The sequence below is a fragment of the Molothrus aeneus genome, chromosome 16 (assembly GCF_037042795.1).
Source record: "Molothrus aeneus isolate 106 chromosome 16, BPBGC_Maene_1.0, whole genome shotgun sequence".
Classification (NCBI taxonomy): Eukaryota; Metazoa; Chordata; class Aves; order Passeriformes; family Icteridae; genus Molothrus; species Molothrus aeneus.
This window is the reverse complement of record NC_089661.1, coordinates 13,873,048-13,890,081: the sequence shown is the minus strand read 5'-3', so window position 1 is coordinate 13,890,081 and position 17,034 is coordinate 13,873,048. Positions and strand designations below refer to the sequence as shown.

The following is a 17,034-nucleotide window of genomic DNA, read 5'->3' as shown; positions in this document are numbered from 1 at the left end:
ATCTCTTGTTCTGGTTGCTTTTCAGGAGGTGATTTTGGCTGCTGGTTGCCTGCTGTGTGTGGCAGTGCCCTCTGCTCCAGAGGTGTTCAAGCCTTGCTGGTGGCTTTTCAGAGCTCTGCTGAGCAACTCCAAGTAGAAATAATCTTTCTTGAGTGTCTTTCTTGGGAAGTGCTGCTGCAGGTCCTTGTCTGAGATAGGCTTTGGGATTTTGGATGGAACACTTTTACTCTGAGCAACCTGGTCCAGTGAAGATGTCCCTGCCCACAGCAGGGGCTGGGAATGGGGTGGTCCATAAGGTCCTTCAAACCCAAACCATTCTGGGATTCATGTCTGAATCCCTGAGCTCGGTGTTTCTGTAATAATCCATCTTGCTGATCATCTGCCTATTGTTTTAATCAGAGACATAATTATTAGTCCATGTGTGGCTGTGCTTGGATCCAGAGGTGTGTCTTGTAGTGGTATCACCAATAGCTGCTCTTTCTTGGGATTAAAGTACAAGTTTTACTCAGTTGAATAATCTATGCTGTTATCTACTTGAAAACTTACTACTTTTGTTCAGATTCAGGTATTTAAACCTCTTTAAGGGGCAACTCCAAGGAGCAGGGAGGAATCTGGTACTTTATTATTTTGAAGCCTAACAGTTCATGTGGAACTTGGTTTAGCTTTCCGTCATAGATTCTTGGAGGTAAATAATCCTTTAATACTTAAACTTGATACCCTGAAGAGAAACAGGAGTAGTTTAATGGAAATGAAGAGCCTGAACAGGTTTAACTTGGGCGTTTGCTCCCCTGCCCTTCCCGGGCTGTACGTGCGCAAACACTTCCACGGAGCCGCTTTATAAATCGTTAAACGACAATATTTCGAAACCTTCATCTGCCATAATCTTACATTCTAAGCACTTTAAGGAATTAACACAGACGGTGGGTGCTGAGTCTCCGATGAAGAAATCGGGCCGAGCCTGCGGGGAACACGGCACCGCCCTGAGGCCAGGGCAAGTCCCGGGAAGGGGCTCTGCGGCAGCTGATGGCGAAGCTCGTTAACGCGGCATACTGCAACCCCGTCCCGGTCCCTGTCCCGGACCCGACCCCGATCCCCGTTCCGGTCCCGGTTCCTTCGGGGGCTCCGCCCGCGGCCACCCCGGCTCCCCTCCCAGAGCCCGCGGATCACGTGACCCACAGCACGGTCCGTACCACCCCGCGGGGGAGCGCGGCCCGCTCCCCGTGTGGCACATGCGGGTCGCTGGCTGTCGCTCGTCCCTTCTCGTGTCCCCCGTGATCGGAGACCTCTGCTCCGCTCTGCGATGTGACAGCTGGGCAGCTGTAGCGCGGGAGGGGAGGATGCGTCTTCCAGACCTCCTCACACCCCACCTCCTTTGAGGTAATGGCTCCGCCCGGCCCCTGTGGACAGGGCGGCCCTGGGCCGAGCCACTGCGGCAACCGGGGGGTGGTGGCTCCCTGGGAGAGCGGCGGGACGGCCAGCTCAGTCCCGCGGTACGAACGGGTTTCTCATCTCTCTCTTTTTTACGTTGTTCTCCATTTTCTCCCTTCTCCGCAGCGGCGGCGGGCGCGCGGGCAGGGAGCTGTCTATGCCTGTCCCCCCCCAGCTGGCGGTGGGGGTGGTACGGCCTGTGGGTCAGTCGGTGTTAGGCGCCCGCGGACACGGGACGGGCCGGGGGAGCCGCGGTGAGCAGGGGCTCCGGGCACGGGAACCGGGGCCGGGCCGGGCCGGGGGTGACGGGGCACGGGGAACCGGACACTGGACCCGGCGGAACAGGCCGGCCCGGGTCCGGCAGGGCCTGAGGCGTTCGGGTCCGTGGGCGCTCAGCAGGGCCGGCCCGTTCCGGCCTGAGGCTCCGGGCACGGGGGGCTGCTCTGTGCGAGCTCAGCCTTGATCCAGAGGAGGCCACCAAGCTGATCGGGGGGAAGAGAACCTGTCCTTTGAGGAAAGGCTGGAATAATTGGGATTGTTCATCTAGAAAGGAGAAGGCTTCGGGGTGACCTAATTGTGGCCTTCTAGTACTTAAATAGAACTTACAGGAAAGATGTTAAACGATATCTACAGGGGTCTGGAGTGACAGGAGAGGGGGGGAACAGCTTCAAATTGACAGCAGGGTTAGATAGGATGTTGGGAAGAAATTTGGCCTGTGAGGGTGGTGGGGCCCTAGCACAGGTTGTCCAGAGAAGCTGTGGCTGCCCCTGGATCCCTGGACGTGTCCAGCTCCAGGCTGGATGGGGCTTAAAGCAACCTGGTCTGGTGGAAGGTGTCCCTGTCAGTGGCAGGGGGTTGTATTGGATGATTTTCAAGGTTGCTTCCAACCCAAACCATTCTGAGATTCCCTGAACCTGTTCCTGTGATACTGGAGGTATCTGGGCATGAGGGATTGGTCCAGCCCCATTCCCCCCGTGGGGCCTGAGGTGTCCTGGATCAGTGTCCAGCATCTGGGCATGGCAGGCTGGGTTGTTCAAGGCCATCCCATCAGCAAACAGAAGATTGGTCCTGGATCGGTGGAATTCCCAGGGAGGTGTTGCAGTCACCATCCCTGGAGGTGTTTAAGGAAAGACTGGACATGGCACTGAGTGCTCTGGTCTGGGTGACAGGGTGGGGATTGGTCACAGGTTGGACTCGATGGTCTCAGTCTCAGGCTGAGCTTAAGTCCAGCTGCTCGTGGTGTGATGCAGAGCAGCACTGGCAGCAGTGAGATCCCGTGGTCTCCCTGTGCTGACCGTGTCTCTGTCCCTGCTGCAGGAGGCCTGGCGGCTGCGCTGAGCCCTCACTATGAACGCCATCGTGGCCCTGTGCCATTTCTGTGAGCTGCACGGCCCTCGCACCCTGTTCTGCACCGAGGTGCTGCACTCGCCGCTCCCGCAGGGCGCTGGCAGCGGGGACATCTCCGGGCAGAACGAGCAGGCCGAGGAGGAGGAAGGGGGGATTCAGATGAGCAGCAGGATCCGCTCGCACAGCCCGGCCGAAGGCGCCAGCGCCGACTCCAGCAGCCCAGGGCCAAAGAAATCTGACATGTGTGAGGCAAGTGGGGAAATCGGTGTCCTTGGCTTGGCTAAAGGGCTCTGGGATTCTCTGATGTAAATTGAGTTGTTTAGAGACAAATAAAAATTTGAACAGCACTGGTTTTTGTATGTGTCAGTGCCAGAAGGTCTCCAAGTCCTCATAAACTGCAAGCTAGCCCTAACTCTAATCCTAATGATCCATGACAAGAGGATGAAGGAGGTGTTGAACACATACACCTTGACAGGACCTTGAGGTCTCTTTGAACTCTGTGATCTGTGATTCTCTTGTCTTTGAAATGCTTTCCTCATCCTTGAAGAGCGTTTGCTTTGTTAGATTAGGTCAGATAGTTTATTAATAGTAATTTTAAGAGCAGTATTGGTTAGGAAGCAAAAAAAAATGCAAACACAATTAAAACAATAGGAAAAATACATATTCTTAGTCATTCAGGGCTGTTCAGCCTGGAGAAGAGAAGATTGTACAGCAACCTTCCAGTGTCTGAAGGGGCCTGCAGGGAATCCAGAGGGGGGACTCTTCATTGGGAACTGCAGTGACAGGACAAGGAGTAGTGTGTTGAAACTGAAAGAGAGGAAATTTAGGTTAGGTATACTAAAGAAATTGTTCCCTGTCAGCGTGGTGAGGCCCTGGCACAGAGAAGCTGTGGCTGCCCCATCCCTAGAAGTGTCCAAGGCCAGGTTGGATGGGGCTTGGAGCCACCTGGGGTAGTGCAAGTTGTCACTGCTCATGGCAGGGGGTGGAATGAGGTGATCTTTAAGGTCCCTTCCAACCCAAACCATTCTATGATTCTCATTCTTCTTATCAGTACTTCCTCTGATATATCTGTTATTTACTTTCCCTTCAGTTGTGGCCAGTTTTGCTTGGCCAGTTGGTTTCACAGCTGCTGTAACTGAACTTTACCAGCACCAAGTTCACAGTGGAATTAAATAGTGGAAAATGAGCATAAGATCAGAGAAAGTATATCAGAGTTTTGTGTGAGGAGCTGAGTTCAAATCCTGACCCTGACTCACCTTCCTTGTCTTCTGAGTCTTTGTGTTCCTGTCCGTGTGTGTAAATAACATTTTATGGTGTTTTGGAGGGAACAGTCAGAGCTCTTTGGAAACCCGAGGTACCTGCACGCTCATTTATGGCTGGATTTGCTTTTCTGCCTTCAGGGCTGCCGCTCTCTTGCAGGAGGACACCCAGGGTATGTCAGCCACGACAAGGAGACCTCCATCAAGTACGTCAGCCACCAGCACCCAAACCACCCCCAGCTGTTCAGCATCGTGCGCCAGGCCTGCGTGCGCAGCCTCAGCTGTGAGGTACCTGCCTCGGGGCACAGGAAATGCTTCAAACCCAAGATGTTCCATTGCTGCTCCTGCCTGCTCTGTGCAGACTGAAACATGGAGGGAGCCAGGGGGAAAGACACAGAAGTCTGTTTATTGCAGGATTGGTGGTATTTTTTAGCTTGATGTTTGATGACCTCAAGAGTTCCTTCTTCTCACCTTGTGAGGCTAAAAATATGCCCTCCTTGCTTTTTTCCTTGTGCTTATTATTTGTCATTGTAAGATAACTTGTTTTTTGTAAAAACCTCTGAATGTGGTGTTGAGTACCCTTTATCGACCATTAATATTCATCCTCTAATAGACATGAAGGAAAAACCTCACAGATTAATGAACATTTGTGTGTCAGGATCAGCAAAATTCCTTCTGGATACTCAGTATTGTAGTTGAATGGGGCTGAATTCTTAAAATACAGTTAAATTGAAGGATTGGGAGTGTTTGTAGAATATCTCTGGAAGGCTTTGACCACAGTTTTGGGATAGTATTGTAAAAAGGCTTCATTTATTCACCAAGTGGGTGTCAAAGTGCAGGGAGCTGTTTAGTTGGTTACTCTGTGATGTGTTTAATAACTTTGATGTGTGTCCCTTCCCTTCAGGTCTGCCCAGGACGTGAAGGCCCTATTTTTTTTGGAGATGAGCAGCATGGTTTTGTGTTCAGCCACACCTTCTTTATCAAAGACAGCCTGGCCCGAGGTTTCCAGCGCTGGTACAGCATCATCACCATCATGATGGACCGGATTTACCTCATCAACTCCTGGCCTTTCTTGCTGGGAAAAATCAGAGGCATCATTGATGAGCTCCAGGGCAAAGCACTGAAGGTGGGTCAGTCCCTGTGACTCAGTGTCAGTGCAGCATCATGATCCCTCATTGACAGCTGAGTAAAAAAGCTGATCCAGCTCATGACAGGGTGGTCATGAAGATTGACACAAGGCTCAGGGAGGTCATGAAGATTGACACAAGGCTCCAGGGATGTTTATCCCCATCCCTGGAAGTGTTCATGGCCAGGTTGGACAGGGCTTGGAGCATCCGGATCTCATGGAAGGTGGCAGGTGCCTGTGGCAGGGAGTTTGGAACAAGTTGATCTTCCCAACCCAAACCATTCCAGGATTCAGTGTCTGGGGATGTAGGAGAGAAGCAACAGGAAGTTGCAACACTCAGTGCTTTTCACAGGCCTTGTAGACAGCAGCTTTGTTACAAATGTAATTAAGTAAATCTGGGAAGGACAATGATTTTGGAGCACAAGTGTTACTTAATGATAGTTTCAGTCCATCTAAGAATAAGATGTCCCTTCTTTCTCTCTGTTTGCCCATGACTGGACGAGCGTGTGTGACACACCCTTTTCACTTGCTATTTTTGGGGTTTTTTTTGCCTGAGTTTTGCAAACACTGAACCTCTTTGAGTGTGTGAGCTGTTCCTGCTGTGTGTGCAGGTGTTTGAAGCAGAGCAGTTTGGGTGCCCCCAGCGTGCCCAGCGCATGAACACGGCCTTCACCCCCTTCCTGCACCAGCGCAACGGCAACGCCGCGCGCTCCCTGACCTCCCTGACCAACGACGAGAACCTCTGGGCCTGCCTGCACACCTCCTTCGCTTGGTAATGCACTGCTGGGCTCAGCCTGGGCAGCTCCCTCCTCAGGAGGATACTGCCTGAAACAGTGGGAATGGGATTTGAGTGTTTGGGTGTTTTTTTTTTTTTTTTTTTGAGGTAATACTCAGACTTTGCTAAGTAGCATCTGAATTGGAAGGAGCCAACAGTGATGTCTTTAGGACAAAAAAATGTCTTTTTGCTGTGAGGTAATACTAATGGAAGCCATGGCTATGCAGATGGAAAGGTTTTGCAGTGTGGAAGAAAGGAATAAAAGATGCTCCTGCCCCCAGTGTGTTGCAGCTGGAATTCACAGGTGACAGACCATGGTGGTTCACCTGGCAGTGCCCCTGTGCTGGATCAGCAGCGTGGGAGATGCAGCCATGGGGCTCTGGGAGAGTCCAGTTGCTCCAGTGCCTGACTGGCTCAATAAACTTCCCTGGAAAGATGCCACAGGGAGGGTTGCAACACTGGCATGTGATTTGGGTGGGGATAAGCATGCTGCACAAAGAAATTCAGAATGCTGGGGTCTGGGTGACTTTGTGTGGCAGGGATTGTAAGATGGGCTGATAGTCCCACACTGAGGAAAGCACAGGGATGAGCTGGAAGGTAGCACAAAGTGGTCAGTGCTTGGCTGTTTTGTTTGACATCATGACATCAAGTTTCTTACTGGATTGTTGCACCTGGCAAGCTGCATGACTCTGCTTCTCTTCCTTTCAATGTCTCCAGGCTGCTGAAGGCTTGTGGTAGCCGGCTTACCGAGAAGCTTCTGGAGGGAGCACCCACAGAAGACACCCTCGTTCAGATGGAAAAACTTGCAGGTGAGACAGAGGTTTCCAGAGCTGCAAAAACCTTCTGAGAATGCTTTGAATGATGAAACACTGAATCCTTTGATCAGCATCTTAAGCACAGCCATTGCTCATCAGCTTCACCTTCCTGGTAGTCTCTCCCATCTGGAGATGGCTCTGACAGGAATGTGAAATCCAGGCACCTCAAAGGCTCTCTGCATGTGGTGTTTGTCACTTGAGCAGCAGAGTTGCATCATCAAGATTATTGTTCTCTGTGGCTGGGCTGGCCCTCCCAGTGAATCTTTACAGCCAGAAGGATGTGCAGTCACAACATATGGATTTCTTGCTTCTTTTTCTACAAACTTTCTAAAAGTAAAGTTTATTTGGGTTTTTTTCCCTGTGTTGAGCTATTTTATTAACCATGTAGACTAGAATCTAGAAAAGCTTTGTCCATAACCTTTAAAATAAGAATAGAGAACATAACTAATCAAAAAATGTTACTTCAGTTCTGTAGAAAATGAAAATTCCTTCTTGACCCTTGAGTAGTTATTTTTTATCTGAATTAACACTTAAGTGTGTCTGTGCTGCTGCCAGTACTTTCAGTTACTGTGTTCTGAGCTCTCTCTTCCCACATACACCCAAAATCACATGGCTGCAGCATGTGAGCACTTTCCACTTTCCATTCCTAGAGAGGAGCAATTTTTATGACCAATCTCCCCCTCTGTTTTTTTTTTTTTTTAGATCTGAAAGAAGAGTCAGAAGGCTGGGACGGTTCTGAGGAAGAAGAGAAGCCTTCTTCCCAGCCAGATGTTGTGGAAGGGCAGGAGCTGTCCAAAAGCTCCCCTGAAACCTCTCTGGTGCCAGATTGCAACAGCTGGAACGTGGCTCACAGAAGGTTGTCTGTGTTCCGCTCTCTCAGGCACATGAGACAGGTAACAAAGGCTGCAGAGTTCACAAGCTCTTTTCTCCTGATAACGTTTATTTTTTTTAAAGATACGTTTATTTCCTGCAATCTGCACATTCCCTGGTGCTGTGGTTCAGCACAGTGCCTGCCCAGCCAGGAACATGATGTGAATTGCATCTCTGGGCACGCTCCCTTCCTCACGTGGGCCTCTGGTGATCATCAGTCATGTGGGGTGGGGTCAGATGATTTCTCTCAAACTCTGCACTTTTCTTCTTCCCAAGAGCGGTGACGGTAATTTAATACAGAGGTTCTGCAGCTCCTGCAAAGCCAAGTAATATTTGCTTTTTAAAAAAGTGTTTTAGAGGGAAAAATAATTTACAAATAGAAAAAAATTACTCTGTATGGTTCTTACTTTTCTCCTGTGCTTCCTGTGACCTGGCTGAGAGGGAAGGTTCATGTGTCCAAGGTTCATGTGCTAAATTTCCATGTCCATTCCTGCTGTTCAGGTCTAGCCATTTTCCTGCCTGTCACTCATGTTTTTAACAGGGCAAACTTGACATTCCACTCACGTTTATAACCAGTGCAGAATGGTTTGGGTTTTTTTTTCCCCAGGTTCTTGGGGCATCAGCATTCCGAATGCTGGCTTGGCATGTTCTGATGGGGAACCAGGTCATCTGGAAAGCTCAGGATATGGATCTTGTCCAGTCTGCCTTTGATGTCCTACGGGTAGAAACCTTTTCCTTTGTTTCTTGGCTGCATATTTTAAATGTATTTCTTTAGTACTCCAGCCTTTATAATGATCTGCCCCAACATGTGATCTTGTGTAGAGTGTGTTCTAAATTATGTGGTTTTGAAAAAACGGCAACCAAAAAAAACCCCAAAAAACATGCACAAAACAGAATCCCCTCAACCTCTGGATATCTTGCTTGTCCTCAGCAACTGCAGGGGCTCTCAAGCTGAATGGGTTGCTTTGATTGCCCAGATGAGGAGCATCTGCCTAAGCAGTGCTCCATGTCTTAGCCTGGAAGCTGAGCTCCAGGTTTAGCCCTGGGGGTCAGGGAGGGAATTGTAGTTGGTTGTTCAATTCCAGAGTTTCTCTTGGCTGGTTCCCCCCGCAGACGATGCTGCCCATCGGGTGTGTGCGCATCATCCCCTACAGCGAGCAGTACGAGGAGGCCTATCGCTGCAACTTCCTGGGCCTGAGCCCACACGTCCAGATCCCTCCCCACATCCTGGCATCTGGTAAGAACCTCTTGCAGAACCCTCTCCTCTCCCTAGTCATGTTAAAGAACACTACTTTTTTTTTTTTTTAATAAGTATTGGCTGCATGAAATAAAGCCTGAACCACTTCGTTTTGGTTTCCCCATGTCTTTGCCTGCTCAGTGACTGAAAGATGTGACACCTTCTCTAGGCCAAGCAGGGTCTGTAGCTGTGTTTTAGAATCTGGGCTAGCACAGCTCATGCTCTTTTGGGCTCTTGTTGCTGCAGAGTTTGCAGTCCTCGTGGAAGTCCGTGCTGCCACCCGCTCCAGCCTCTACCCAACCCTGTTTGATGATGAGCAGTCCCTCAACAAGTACGAGTTCCTTGTCACCAGTGGGAGCCCCGTGGCAGCAGATCGAGGTGGGTGATGGAAGCAGAAAGAGCCTCTGTCACTGAGATTAAAAGAGCATCTTGATCTTTAACTGGCCCTGAAGGAGGTTTGGGTAGAAGTCAGGTCAGTATTCAGCTGGAGTTCAGCTGCTTGAGGTGAGGTTCACCACAGTTTGTTCAGTTATAAAAGATTTGCTCTACCAGATCAGCATTTTGCCTGTTAATTTTCATAAATGAGAAATGAATTCTGTAACATAGGTATAAGAAAAATTGTAGGGAAATTCTGTAACCCACAGTGAACACTTTCAATCCTGAGATACTTGTGTGTTTATTTTGAGTAAGACTAACTTGTAAGGACCATGACATCACTGATTTTCCATGTACCACTTGGTAGTCAAATATCACTGATAGAGAAATACCCAGACTTTTCTATTTAATTTTACCTACTTCCTTCCAGCAGTTGAACACTTGCACCTAGAGGTGATTTGAGTCAGGTCCATCAGTCTTGTCTTTTCTGGGAAGTCTTAATTTAGATGAATTTGCCTCACTGAGTGTCTCAAAAGACACAGCACATGGCTCATCCTTCCTCTTGGTCCCTGAAGACAGAGATGCAAAGCAGAGACTTGCTGCTCTCTGCACAGTGCTCTTCCTGTTGTTGATCCCACATGTATAAATACACCAGTTTATTTTCCATCCAGTCAGTGGCATGTCCAGAAACTTCTGCACAAAAATAGTCACTGCAAGGTCTTTTCTCCACCACAGCATCAAACTTACTAGGCCATGGACTGCTGGGAAAAAAGTCTCCTAGGGATTCCAAAAAGTGGTCCAGGAATGCCTTGGGTTAGTTGCTGGTTTATTTTTTCACTAGGCATCCTGGAACTGCCCTTAACAAGAACATTGAATCAAGTATAAGTTGAGGGTTTATATTTTTATATGTATGTTTGTATATTGTACAAAGGAGCATGAAGGTCTTTTCATAACCTTGTGTTTTTAATGATCTTTTGATAAAGGCACAACCAAAGCTAAGCAGGAGTTTAAAAGTGGGTCTGAAGAAAAAACAAAGACCCCTGAACCTGTTTGGATGTCCCAGGGTCCTTCACTAAACTCCATGTTGCTTCTTAGCTCAGATGTTTTTCTAATAAGATTTCCCCTTAGCTGCTCTTCCATGGAAATGAAATCCCAGCAGGCCACTGGGGGATATAGTTAACAATTATTAGTCATAAAGGTGTAAGCAGTAACCTTTAGCTTGTGTGTCCTCTTTCTCACCCTTCCCCCTTTTTCTGATCCTGCAGTTGGCCCAACAATCTTGAACAAGATCGAAGCTGCCCTGACCAACCAGAACCTCTCTGTGGATGTTGTGGATCAGTGCCTTGTTTGCCTGAAGGAGGAGTGGATGAAGTAAGTACAGCTCCCTTGCTTTCAGAGGAGCAGCTTTGGCACTGCTCCTGGAGCAGCAACAGCAGAGTGCAGGACACACTTCAGTCAGGTGACTTTTGCTGCAGTTCAGTTGGATTTACAGGAACAAATTAAGTCAGGAGTCAAGAATTTCCTACTCTAGTCCTAACTCTCTTTTTGGCTTTCAGCAGTTCTTGACCTTTATGCTTCAGTTCACACATCTGTAGGTTACCTGCATGACAACACCTGCCTGCCTCACCCAGGTTAGGAGGATTAAACCTGCAGATCCCTCTGTGCCTGTCAGTGTGGCCATGGCCCAGCACAGCTGACACCCAAACACATGCCTGGGTTCTGCCTTCAGGCTCTGCATTTCAGAGGTGCAGGTAGCTGTAAAGGAAGACCAGTCAGTCATGTGAATAATTCATGGAACATCATGACTTTGTGAATTTACCTGAAGGCAGAAGGGCGCTGGATGTGTCTCCCAGTTGTCACAATTAATTGTTCTGCTTTCTGCTAGAATGAAAAAACCAAACTAGAAATATGCCCGTTATTACTGAAAATGAGTCATCTCCTTAAATAATCACCCTTCTCTATCAAAGCATGAGAATAGTTTCAATGAAACACTGGTTTGAAGTTTTTATTAACATTTAGTTGCAGTAGGTGCCAGGAGAAGCTCCAGCTCCTCTTTGTTCCCTGTTTGATGGCATGTGAGTCCATTTGATAATGACAGGAATCTCTTGTTCCTGCAGTAAAGTGAAAGTCCTCTTTAAGTTCACTAAAGTGGACAGCAGACCCAAGGAGGATACCCAAAAACTGCTGAGCATTCTGGGAGCTGCAGAGGAGGACAATGTCAAACTTCTCAAGTTCTGGATGACCGGCCTGAGCAAAACCTACAAGTCCCACCTGATGTCAACAGTTCGCAGCCCGACGTCCTCAGAGTGCCGGAATTAAAGGTGCCCAACTCCCCTGCTGCCTTCAGAGAAGGGCAGGGACCCCTGGTTACCTCTGCTGAGCCTGCAGCTTGTGCTTTAGGTGGATAGTGAGGCTTCATCACTATTCTCCTGGTCCTCAAACCAACTTGAAGAGTGACTTGAGTCTTTTCTACTTGCTGTGAGACTGGACTAATAAGTGCTAATCCACAGTGCTGCTGTCTCCCCAGGAACTCAGCTCTCAATCTAGACGTGCACACTCAAGACTAAAACACAGCAATGCTCAAAGAATCAGCTAAATTAATTAAAATCCCATCCTGTCCTCATTAAGCATCATGGTGTGGCAGCAGGCCTCACCTTTAGGTTGCTTGGCAGGCCTGTGACAACATCCAGAACTCCTGGGAGTGCATATGGGTAATCTCACTGAAATCCCACATAAATCTCCTCAATGCCTGAGAGAACGAGAACCAAAAATAAGAGGCACGTCACAGGGTATGGATCACATGTAAATTATTTCAAACCACTTTGTGCTCAGATTTAAGAGACTATTTTCTGCTGTAGCATAAGTCAGGATATCCCATGGGAGTCCTGTCACTCCTCTTTATTTATTTATAATCTTAACTTGAGACGGTTTTAGCATTTGCTTTGGAAATCTTGTCTGGGAGGGCAAATTGTAAAATAAGAAGTCTCAAAATGCAGCCTGCTTGCCTCTCAGAGGGGAAAACACTTGCCTTGATTTGCCTGTGGTTGCAGAACTTCCAGGTAATGAAGATAACCTTGCCAGGATAAGGTTCTCTTCTGTCTTTTTTAGCTTCCTAATAAAGCAGAAGAGATTCAACCTGTAGGTGCTCCCTTATATAACTCTATAGTAGCCATTTTTGCTTAATAGTTCCTGAAAACGTTGGTGCATTTTTTAATTACCTAACCAGATATTCCTTAGCTGTTCTGTAAGGAATCTCTGTTTCTGTTGTGAAGTCTGGGGTTTATGTCTTTTCTTTTTGTTTTTCTGGATCATTATTGGGAACACTTGACATTACCACAGATGTTTTGAACAAGCTAAAGGCAGGTTTTATCCAGGTGACCTTCTACACTCACTCAAGCTCAGAGAGGATGTTCCAGCTTGTCACAAATTCTGTTCTTATATATAAAATATGGAGGTTGATTTTTGTCTGGAACATCTGTAAAATGGAGACAGGCATTAAATCTCATAAGAGCTATTTTTGTAAAATGAACAAAGCCTGGTTTTGTGTTTATTTTCAGTGTGTGTTTGTATTGTGGTGGGGGAAAGCAGCAGCTGATCCACAAAAGTCCTACATCCTTAGCCTAGATCTAATGTAGAGAATTTAATACTGATCTTTTCCTCTTATTTTTGTATTAGTTTCTTGTAGACTGACCTAGTAATCTTTATTTTAAAATTATTCTGGTCCAGTCCAGAGCTGTGTAACAGAGCAGCTGAGACATCATTTGACATTGAGACCTTCTTGATTGCTGAACTGAATTTGTCTTTTAAAAAAACAGCTCTCCCAAGAAATCCAGCATCAAAACCTAACCTAGTGCTTCCTTCCAAAACAGTAAAAGGGTTGGTCACAAGGTCGAGCCCGAGGCTGCTGCTTCTCCCTTGCTCCTGGTGAGTTGTGCAGGACGTTGATCTCTTTCCATCCTGACCTGATGGGCTGTCACGGACAAGCAGACTCGGTTTTGAGCCAGGGCAAGGAAACCATTAAAAATGCCCACAGGAAAGAAGGGGGAAGAGCTGCCAAGTCAGTGAAGCTACACCCAGCTGTGCTTGCCTGCCAGAACACATCTGTACGTGGGATTACCAAACGATTGCCTGGGCAGGTTCCTGCAGCTCGCAGGTGAGGCCGCGGGTGCTCCCTTTGCCGTCAGTGAGAGCTGGAATGTGCACAACTTAATTAACAAAAAAATCATGTCTGCAGACATCTTTCAGCACCCTCCTTCCCTCCAAACGATACGCCTCGGAGACAAACTGATCGAGGCAGGATAATTCTTTATTCCACTGTGATTTCTGCCTGGCTGAACCGCGTGTAGCTGGGAGCGAGGTGGGAGCGGTGAGTGCTGCAGCTGCCGTGTGATGGAGCCAGTGCTGGGTCACTGCTGCCTGCAGTTACAGACAAACCCTTCTGGTACCAGTTCTGCCACCCCTGTCCCCTCTGCTGGGCAGGGTCCAGCAGCTGATGGTCCCCCTCTATTCCACCCTCATGAGACTCCACCTGCAGAGCTGCCTCCAGCTCTGGGCTTCACGACATCACAAGGGCGTGGAGCTACTGCAGCGAGTCCAGAGGAGGCCACAACGATGCTCCAAGGATTAAAGCCCCTCTGCTCTGGGACAGGCTGGGACAGCTGGGGGTGTTCACCTGGAAAACACCCAGGGAGGCCTCAGAGTCCCTTCCAGAGCCTAAAGGGGCTCCAGGAGAGCTGGAGAGGGACTTTGGATGGGGGCCTGGAGGGACAGGACACAGGGAATGGCTTCCCACTGCCAGAGGGCGGGGTTGGACGGGATATTGGGAAGGAATAGCCGAAGGTGTCGCTGCCCATGGCACGGGCTTGGAACTGGATATCTCTGAGATCCCTTCCACCCAAACCAAAAAGGATGTGAGGATGTGCTGCGTGTTGGCAGCATCCGCTGCACGGGCTCGGGGTGCGGTGACGGGTTCGCTGTCAGGGTTCCGGTACCTGGGGAAGGGTCGGTGTTCGGGGAAGGGTCCGGGGCCCGGGGCAGGGTCGCTGCTGCCGGGATTTGGGAGCCCGGCCCAGCCCCGTGTGGCGGCCGCTCCTCCCAGCGGGCCGCTCCCGCCTCCGCCGCGGCTGCGCGGGCCGGGCCGGGCCGGGCTGGGCCATGAGGGCGGCGGGGGCGCTGGCGGCGGCGGCGGTGACCGCGGTGGCGCTGGCGGTGGCGGCCTGGCGGCGGGCCCGGCCCGTGCGGGAGGTGCTGTTCTTCCCCTCGCGGCCCTGCTGCATCGAGGCGCTGCTGGCCGAGGCGGCCGAGCCCGGGGCGCCCGCCCGGCCCTGCCCGTGCCCGCTGCCCAGCGGCGACACGGCCCTGAGCCGCTTGGTGCGCCGCCTCCTCTCCGCCCGCCGCTCGCTCGACCTCTGCCTCTTCTCCTTCTCCTGCCCGCAGCTCGCCCGAGCCGTGCATCTCCTGCACCGCCGCGGCGTCCGCGTCCGCCTGGTGACGGACGCGCAGTACATGGGGCTGCACGGCTCCCAGATCGGCCGCCTGCGCCACGCGGGTGAGCGCGGCGGGACCGGGGCGAGCCCCGCTCCGGGGCCGGCCCTGCCCCACTGCGGGCCCGGTGAGCCCCGAGCTGTGTCTGACAGGCCCTGTGTGTGTCTGTGTGTCTGTCTGTGTGTCTGTGTCTGTGTCTCTGCAGGGATCCAGGTGCGCCACGACCAGCACAGCGGCTACATGCACCACAAGTTCGCCATCGTGGACCGCAGGATGCTCATCACAGGCTCCCTCAACTGGACCACCCAGGCCATCCAGAGCAACCGCGAGAATGTGCTGGTGGTGGAGGACGCCGAGTACGTGAAGGCTTTCCAGGAGGAGTTTGAAAGGATTTGGGAAGAGTACAATCCTGCCAATTACAGGTTTTTTTCTGAAAGGCAGTAAATGATAGAGCTGCCTCACAGGGCTAGTGGAGCATGGTAACACCCACAGAGTTTATTATTATTATTATGTATAGACATCATTGTTTTGTCCATCTGGGTGTAACTTTGGTAAATATCTCCAGAGAAGTGTTCTCTGCCCTAAGATGCCACAGATCCCTTGCTGTGGGTCATTCCCGTGCTAGAGGGAATGACACAACTGTTTGGTTGTGAGGGTGACAGTGACAGAGCTGCATCCGTAGGCATTAAAACTTTGGGCAGTCTTGTTCCTGTGCCCTGGTGCAGAGTAGGTGTGTTCCTACAGTGCTGAGCTTGTCTTTCAGTGGTAAAGGGAACATTTTTCAACTTGGGATATGGAATGGAATTGTAGCCAATTCCTAATGGAATTGTAGCCCAAGGGCTCCTCTACAGTGAAAAGGAAGGAAGAGATAAGAGGGCTACAGCGGAGTTAAGAGTTTCTATAGATTAAGTGCCTCGGTTACATTTCTTGTTGGCATTAATTGTTGAAAGTTGGTAAAAGGAAATTCGTGGGAAATAGCAACAATTTTTAAGTTTTGATTGTGTACATGTTTCTTTTGGTTAAAGGCTGGCAGAGCTCTGGTGTAAAAGATGTAAACAGCTTCTCTTCCAGCAAGGAAGCGTAGGGAGCTCTGGAAGGAAATGAGAGAAATGGTTCTTTGGGATCAGGGTTTATCTGGAGAGCAGACACGGCTGGAGTTGGGTCAGCACTTCAGGTGGGCTCTGGAAAGCCCCCTCGGTTCTTTCAGGTGTTGGGACACCTGTCATGGTCTGTGCCCTCGGCTGGCAGCACCAGCCTGGGGACAGCAAGGGGAGGGAGGTGACATCTCTGTCCCCACAGCTCAGTGTGGAACAAAGATGATGTAAAAACCTAAGAATTTCAAACTTAAAATAGTGTCTATGTAAGAATTGTTTTATACTGAATAGAAAGTGCCTTAATATCTCTCAAAATGAAAAGAGGTTTTTATATTCTGTTGCCATTTTTGTTTCCAGTAGTGCTGTGATTGGCACTGTTAAATAAACCATTTTCACTGAAAACATCAACAGCCTCATCTGACTTTTTCATTCCAATTCCTGTAGATCCTTATTATGATCCATGGACATCCCCAGATTTTAGATTGGTTCTGAGAAAGCTTTCCTGGGGGAAAGAAAATTATGTTACCTGTATGGAAGCACCTAGGGAAGGTCATTCTCCAATAAATCCCGTTCAGCAGCACTAGATTTAAACTATTTAGTAAATATATTATTGCTAATGTATAATATATTATAATATATTATATGATACATTTTAATATAATATTAATTATTATATTAAATATAATAATATTATTATAAAAACCATCTCCCTTTTCCTGCTCTGACCTCTGCCCTGTTCTTTCTTCTTTTTAGAAATAAACCTGTCACACATGGCATGCAAAGGGTGGTGCAAAAATAGTTTATTACCATATAGTTAATGTAAAGTTAGGTAATTATATTTACAAAGTAAAAATGATCAGCTACATCCAGGGGAGCCTAGCATGTCATACAAGGTTTGTAAGGAATAAATACAGTGAGAAAAGGTGACGTTTCTATTACAGCGAGCAGTTGATCAGGAATGGTGGCTCTTACAAAAGCACTGGAGAATAAACTGGGAGTGGAAGGGAGAAGGGAAGGAGACAGGAATTCACACACGTGGAGGAACAGGAGCCTTCCACACCCTTCCCCTTTGCAGGGGAAAAGACGATGCTGAGGCTGCAGCATCCCAGCGCCGCCCCAGGGCACAGCTGGCACAGAAACAGCCCTGGGACATGAATCCTCCACCCCCAGTGCTCACAGGGCCCGGGCTGTCCCCAGACACAGGGCACAGATGAGACCCAGAAC

The 17,034-nt window shown here is 49.2% G+C and overlaps 2 protein-coding genes across 4 annotated transcripts; both read left to right on the top strand.

Moving 5' to 3' along the window:
• The first annotated feature begins 1,272 nt into the window (after nt 1-1,272).
• Nucleotides 1,273-12,782, top strand: FLCN (folliculin). Of its 3 annotated transcripts, none has more exons than XM_066560659.1 (12): nt 1,273-1,377; nt 2,746-3,024; nt 4,176-4,322; nt 4,939-5,160; nt 5,772-5,932; nt 6,653-6,744; nt 7,453-7,643; nt 8,228-8,341; nt 8,734-8,857; nt 9,104-9,235; nt 10,498-10,603; nt 11,350-12,782. In XM_066560659.1, the coding sequence occupies exons 2-12, from the start codon at nt 2,776-2,778 to the stop codon at nt 11,549-11,551; spliced, it is 1,740 nt and encodes a 579-aa protein (XP_066416756.1). In that variant the 5' UTR covers nt 1,273-1,377; nt 2,746-2,775; the 3' UTR covers nt 11,552-12,782. The 3 variants fall into 3 exon arrangements, with proteins under 3 accessions (XP_066416756.1, XP_066416755.1, XP_066416754.1); XM_066560658.1 differs by lacking the exon at nt 1,273-1,377 and adding an exon at nt 1,418-1,490; XM_066560657.1 differs by lacking the exon at nt 1,273-1,377 and adding an exon at nt 1,624-1,682.
• A 1,604-nt stretch (nt 12,783-14,386) lies between these two features.
• PLD6 (phospholipase D family member 6) lies at nt 14,387-16,218 on the top strand. Its single transcript, XM_066560899.1, has 2 exons — nt 14,387-14,780; nt 14,922-16,218. The coding sequence occupies exons 1-2, from the start codon at nt 14,387-14,389 to the stop codon at nt 15,158-15,160; spliced, it is 633 nt and encodes a 210-aa protein (XP_066416996.1). The 3' UTR covers nt 15,161-16,218.
• Nucleotides 16,219-17,034: the final 816 nt, after the last annotated feature.